Here is a 5209-nt window from a genome sequence, read left to right as displayed (position 1 = left end):
CTTGTAGTTGTTGATTTTGTTTCCTTATTTTGTTTTCTTATTCTTGTATAAGTTTTGCTAATCTCCCCTAAAATATTTGGATGATACCAATTGATTGCTTCTTTTTTGAATTTCAGTACTTAGGAATATTCCACTTGACTCTCATTTGCAATGCTAGTTTAGAATTTCATATATTGGTAGTTATGTTATTTTATTGATTCTGTTTCATACGCTTACGCAGTGTTAATGACAAGGGGGTGACTGTTATATGGTCAACCCTCAAGGTTCTATTTGCATTTTGATCAAACTTTAGGGAAGATAAATGAAATGAATCCAAAAAGAAACAAGGGGTGTATTTGCTTCTATAAGCTAATTGTCACCTATTCCTAAGTATATGACGCTTAAATTTTGTGCTTATTAATATGCATGTCTTGTTTATGGTTTCCTAGACCATTTGAAGCGTACCAATGTTCTCATAAGACAGTAGTGTAAATTTATTTGTGCCTAAGCATAAGGGTTAATCATAAAAACTCCCGTTAAAGTTTAACTAGTTTTGCACTTTACTTCGTAACATTATTAATATTATTTTTTTCACTTTACCCCCTGAATCATTAGTCAACTCTAATATTGCATACAAAAATGTCAAAAAACTATTGATACCCCTAAGGGTTAATTACAATAAATCCCTTTAAGGCATAGCCATTTTGTACTTTATCCTCTAATATCATTTTTCTATTAATTTGTCTATTTATCCCTGAAACCATTAGTCAACTTTAATATTTTATACCACTCAATAAAAATAATGTTTAAACAAATTAATATCCCTAACATAATTATAAAAACTATTATATATATATATGGATATAGGTCATGTTAAATTTTATCCCCATAATTACAAGTTTTTTTAAATAAAGTAAAATATCTCGCTCATCTCACGTGCTAAGGGCAAAAATATTAGTGCAAAACTAAACTATGAAAATATTATCAAAGGTTTAGATAGGTTTATTTGGATTGGAGATTATTTGGAAATTTTTTTAGAATAATAGCACTTTCTTCAATTTGATATTTGTGAGATAAAAAGTAGTTGAAAAAAATAAAAAGATGATTGAAAAACGTGTTTAGATGCAGTAAAAATTTTTAAAAAATTAACAATCCAAATAAATTTTAATAGCATCTAAGCATGGTATGTTAAAAGAACAACTCTAGAAACTTTGAACTTCAAATCAACCATATTTATCTTTTTTTAGTATCATCGACAAAAGAAAATGCATACTTTCATATAAAAAGAAAAATGTTATCTGCACTCCATTTTTTGTTATTTTCACTCTCACCATTTGTTTTATCATATAGTATAGTAAATGAAAACTATATGATTAAAATAATAGTGGGAGTATGAATGTATGATTAATAAAAATAGGAGTGCAAACACCATTTTTCTAGAAAAAACGTCTAGCTACTAAAAGAAAAGTTTAGCTGTAGGCACATTCACAAAGCGATACTGACAATATCTCGGTCATTTTTAGATTTTTAAAATATTTTCATGTTTTTAATTTTTAATAACAATTTTTTAATTTTTTCCATTATTAGGTCAAATAAGCAAGATATTATTCTGTTAGGAATATTAGTTTTTTAGATATTAATTGTGCTGGATGTTATCAAATATTGAATTTCACTAATGATTTTAGTAACAAACAAATATTGAATTTCACTAATGATTTTAGTAACAAACAAATAAATTGAAAGAAAAAATGATGTTATGGGATAAAGTGTAAAATAAGCTATACTTTAAGGTGATTTACAGTAGTTAACTCTTAAGAGTATAAATGTCTTTTTGACGTCATCATCACACGATATTAGAATTGATTAACGATTTAGGGAAAAAGCTGAGAAAAAAAATTAAATAATGTAAGAGGACAAGGTGCAAAAGCGACTATGGCTTAGGAGAAAAAAAAAATGTAAGCAGAAACTTTCATCTGAGATCTGGTTATAACACCTCCATGATGAAGTTTGCGTCCACTATTATATATTGCATCCAGATGCACTTAAATAGTAGCAGGAATGCACGAGAATTTGTATTCGGCCCAAAAAGGTCTCCAAAAAGAAATAAAAAGAATAAATTGCAGTAACATTCATAAATGGGCAATATACCTGAAACCTGAGCCATTTACCAAATAGGAAAGCGCCGAACGCATGGCGCATGTTTGCTTTCACGATGACCGAGCGTATAAATATTCCGCCGGTTACACAGTAAAATCCTTAAGTTTCTCGTGGCCGTTTTCAGAATTTCCAAGAGAAAAGAACAAAATTTTCCCTTATTAAAGCTTCGAAACAGATCACATGGCCCCCACCAAATACTCATTGCCCCACAAACAGTCTCTCCCCTCCCCTCCGGGAGTGTATGACCAACATCTGCAGGGGAACTGTGGCCGGCCTTCCAAAGGCAGTACAGTACTTCCAATGCAATCATCTCATGATAATTGTTAAAAAGGAATACTGCAGAAAATGGTGGGATTCACTTTGCATGCGTGGTGACTGGTGATCAGTAAAGTTGTAAACAGCCAAAATAAGCCCCAACAATACGACTCTTTTTTTTTTTTTACTTCCACTACAAAAGATTTTTTTAAAAAACTTAGGAAACCCACCACCCATCCCTCATCCAATTTCCACTCCGATCCCTCTATGTCACACTCACACATACAAAGTAAGAAGAATAGCTATTAAATCATTATATACAAAATGATAAAAGCAACATTTAATTTGTAAACCTGTGATAGAGGTACCAGTCTCTCCCCTCCCTACCCCCCCCCCCCCCCAAAAAAAAAAAAAAACTAGGCCATGGATGGGGATAAATTAAAGGTCATTCCTCAGATCAAATCATATGATCAGACAGAGCACGGACGGCTAAAAATTAAATGAATATCTCTAAAAAGAGAGTGGATTTATTACGGATGGTTCCTAGACAGGAGGAGGTTGGAAAAGAAGCTTCTTCAAAAGCGGCAGTAATAGTTTCAGTGGTAGCAGTCTGAGAGAGGAGGACCAGTACAATTCCAATAGGCAAAGGAAAGATCAAGGAGTCCAGCTTCTTTACATAAAGATAGAAACCTACTGTACACATATATGTCACCACTCTATGAACCCCAAATCCGGCCTACAATACAATAGCCAATTGATTAATCTACTAATTAGCTGATTAATTAAAAGACCAGTTATAAAAGTCCCAATAATAATACCAACCAAAGAACAAAAGGGAAGAAGAAAGAAGACAGACAATGGCCCTGTGCGTCCTCGTGTGATGTTAACATATATGATATATTACTCCCAGTAAGTAGTAACCCAGCGTCCTCTCGTTTTCGACCATTTCAGCTGGATCATGCAAGCTGATGATCAATTTAAGGCTTCAAACGTACCCACTCGTACCGGCCCTCCAATGGCACGTCCTTCACTATATCATAGTTGTACCTGATTCACAACAAACAACGACTCATGAGAGAGGCCGAGTACTACTAGGCTACTGTTAAAGCTGATCAATGATACATGACTGTCATTGTTCAGTGTTCATCACTGCGTAGTAAATTTAGAGTGTTGGGTTTCCTCTTTTGGGACTACACGTATTTAGCAGCAGCTCTTCTCTGGGAAAGGTTTTTATTAGAATTGGAAATTATTTCTGGCCTTGATCTCTGCTAGGATTCTAACCTATAACGTTGCCATTAATCACTACTTACTTTTCCGCGAATTGTTTCTGCTGTCGCTTTTCAGCCACGGCGAAGAACTCTTCGATCTCCGCTGCTGAAGGCATGCAAGTTTTGGTTTTCAACTCCTGACGATTTCTCCGAGAAGACTCCTCCTTCTTTGTTGTCGTTGACGATATAGACTCCATCAACTCTATCCCCGAGTCTCCTCCGCAAATCTCACTTGACGGACTCGTCTCTCTATTACCAAATTATATGCATGATCAAATCTGTGGAAAAAAGCTAGAATTTTTTTTTTTTTAAATGTGAAGCAGTGAATAGCGAAACGCTCATGCACATGGAGGATGATAACTAATAAGGTCAGATACAGATACAATTATAGCTCTACTTAAAATTTGAAATTAAAGTTACTTTTAAGCAGATGATCGCTGGTTTCAGTTTCGAAAATTTGAGATAGAAAGGAAGAGAAGAACTGTATTCAGTGCATACCTGAATTGGCGGATTATGAGCGTGGAAATTTCAGTTTCGGAATCCTGGTGCTGTAAATTCAACAATAAACACAAAAATTAACTTCATGTGGATAAGTAAATAAAAAATTCAGAACCTATAAAAAAAAAAAAAATTTATTACGTAGAGAAGTAGTAGTATTAGTAAATGCTTTCCGAGTTTGAATTTGAAGTTTAGCTTCACCTTCAGATCCGTGGATCTCATTTTCTCCTCATGGACGTTGGCCGCCGAGGACGTCGTCGTTGAATTTGCAGCAGAAGCCGAAAGTGTATAGGCTGGCAAATTTAGCTGCGGCTCAGGCGCCTCATCACAATCGTCAACTTTACGTCTCTTACTGGAGCTGGTAACCTCCTCCTCCTCCTCCTCCACGGCTCTCATTTTGATAATTTCTCCTCCGATTTCCGTAGCCGCTGCTGCTGCCATCTCTCCAATTGATCTCTCACATTTCCTCAGGTAATCTCCCATCTGTTTTTAATTAGTCTCTCTCTCCCTCTTTTTTTTTTCCCTTCCTCGAGTCTTTTACATATACATATATTTCCGTGTATATATAAATACGTATACCTCAATAAATATCTTTAAATTTGTACACCCGTCGGTATAATGATATTCCGTCCCAGCTTCCACAATCAAATTTACTTAAAAGCGACTTGAAACGCACGCACAACACGCACACACAAGCAGAGTTGCTCTCTCTCTCTCCACAGTCTCTCTCTCGCTCTCGGCCGAGGAAGGAAATGGAGCTGCTGGAACTTGGGTGGCCCGGGGGAAAGAAGGGGCGGGGGGGCGTGTTTAATTAGTTAGTAGTGGCTTGTTGGAGAGCAGGGGTATTATGGGGAAAGGGAGGGAGGAAACGTGGATTGTTATGTGATCGGACGGTGGAGATTGGATGAGACGGTTATGGAAGGCGTTGAACAGAACATGTGGTCCTGACTCCGTTACGGCGACAGGCACGTGGGGATGCCGTCAGGAGGCGATCTCTGGGCCGTTTCTTTTATAGCTTAGAAGAGGATAAATTGATCCATTTGGGCTAATGG

General features: G+C 36.0%; 1 protein-coding gene across 2 annotated transcripts; it reads right to left on the bottom strand.

Annotated features, from left to right (window-relative positions):
- Positions 1 to 2887: 2887 nt before the first annotated feature.
- LOC113762122 (cyclin-dependent kinase inhibitor 7-like) lies at positions 2888 to 4957 on the bottom strand. Of its 2 annotated transcripts, XR_003467174.1 has the most exons (5): positions 4359 to 4957; positions 4158 to 4207; positions 3702 to 3908; positions 3214 to 3438; positions 2888 to 3127 (listed from the first exon to the last, which is right to left on the bottom strand). XR_003467174.1 is itself a non-coding variant. In XM_027305408.1 (4 exons), the coding sequence occupies exons 1-4, from the start codon at positions 4638 to 4640 to the stop codon at positions 3369 to 3371; spliced, it is 609 nt and encodes a 202-aa protein (XP_027161209.1). In that variant the 5' UTR covers positions 4641 to 4957; the 3' UTR covers positions 2888 to 3368. The 2 variants fall into 2 exon arrangements, 1 of the variants encoding a protein (XP_027161209.1); XM_027305408.1 differs by having other exon boundaries at positions 2888 to 3438.
- Between the last annotated feature and the right edge of the window lie 252 nt (positions 4958 to 5209).

The sequence above is a fragment of the Coffea eugenioides genome, chromosome 2, assembly GCF_003713205.1.
Source record: "Coffea eugenioides isolate CCC68of chromosome 2, Ceug_1.0, whole genome shotgun sequence".
Lineage (NCBI taxonomy): Eukaryota > Viridiplantae > Streptophyta > Magnoliopsida > Gentianales > Rubiaceae > Coffea > Coffea eugenioides.
The sequence above is the reverse complement of the archived record's forward strand: the minus strand, read 5'-3'. Positions and strand labels throughout refer to the sequence as shown.

Bases quoted from the DNA above. Each gene is read 5' to 3' on its own strand.
- LOC113762122 (XM_027305408.1), bottom strand. From the start codon at position 4,640: ATGGGAGATTACCTGAGGAAATGTGAGAGATCAATTGGAGAGATGGCA. The intron at 3,909-4,157 runs GTATGCACTGAA...ATTTGGTAATAG, and splicing joins CTCATAATCCGCCAATTCAG to AGAGACGAGTCCGTCAAGTG. The intron at 3,439-3,701 runs GTAAGTAGTGAT...GTTGTGAATCAG, and splicing joins CAGAAACAATTCGCGGAAAA to GTACAACTATGATATAGTGA.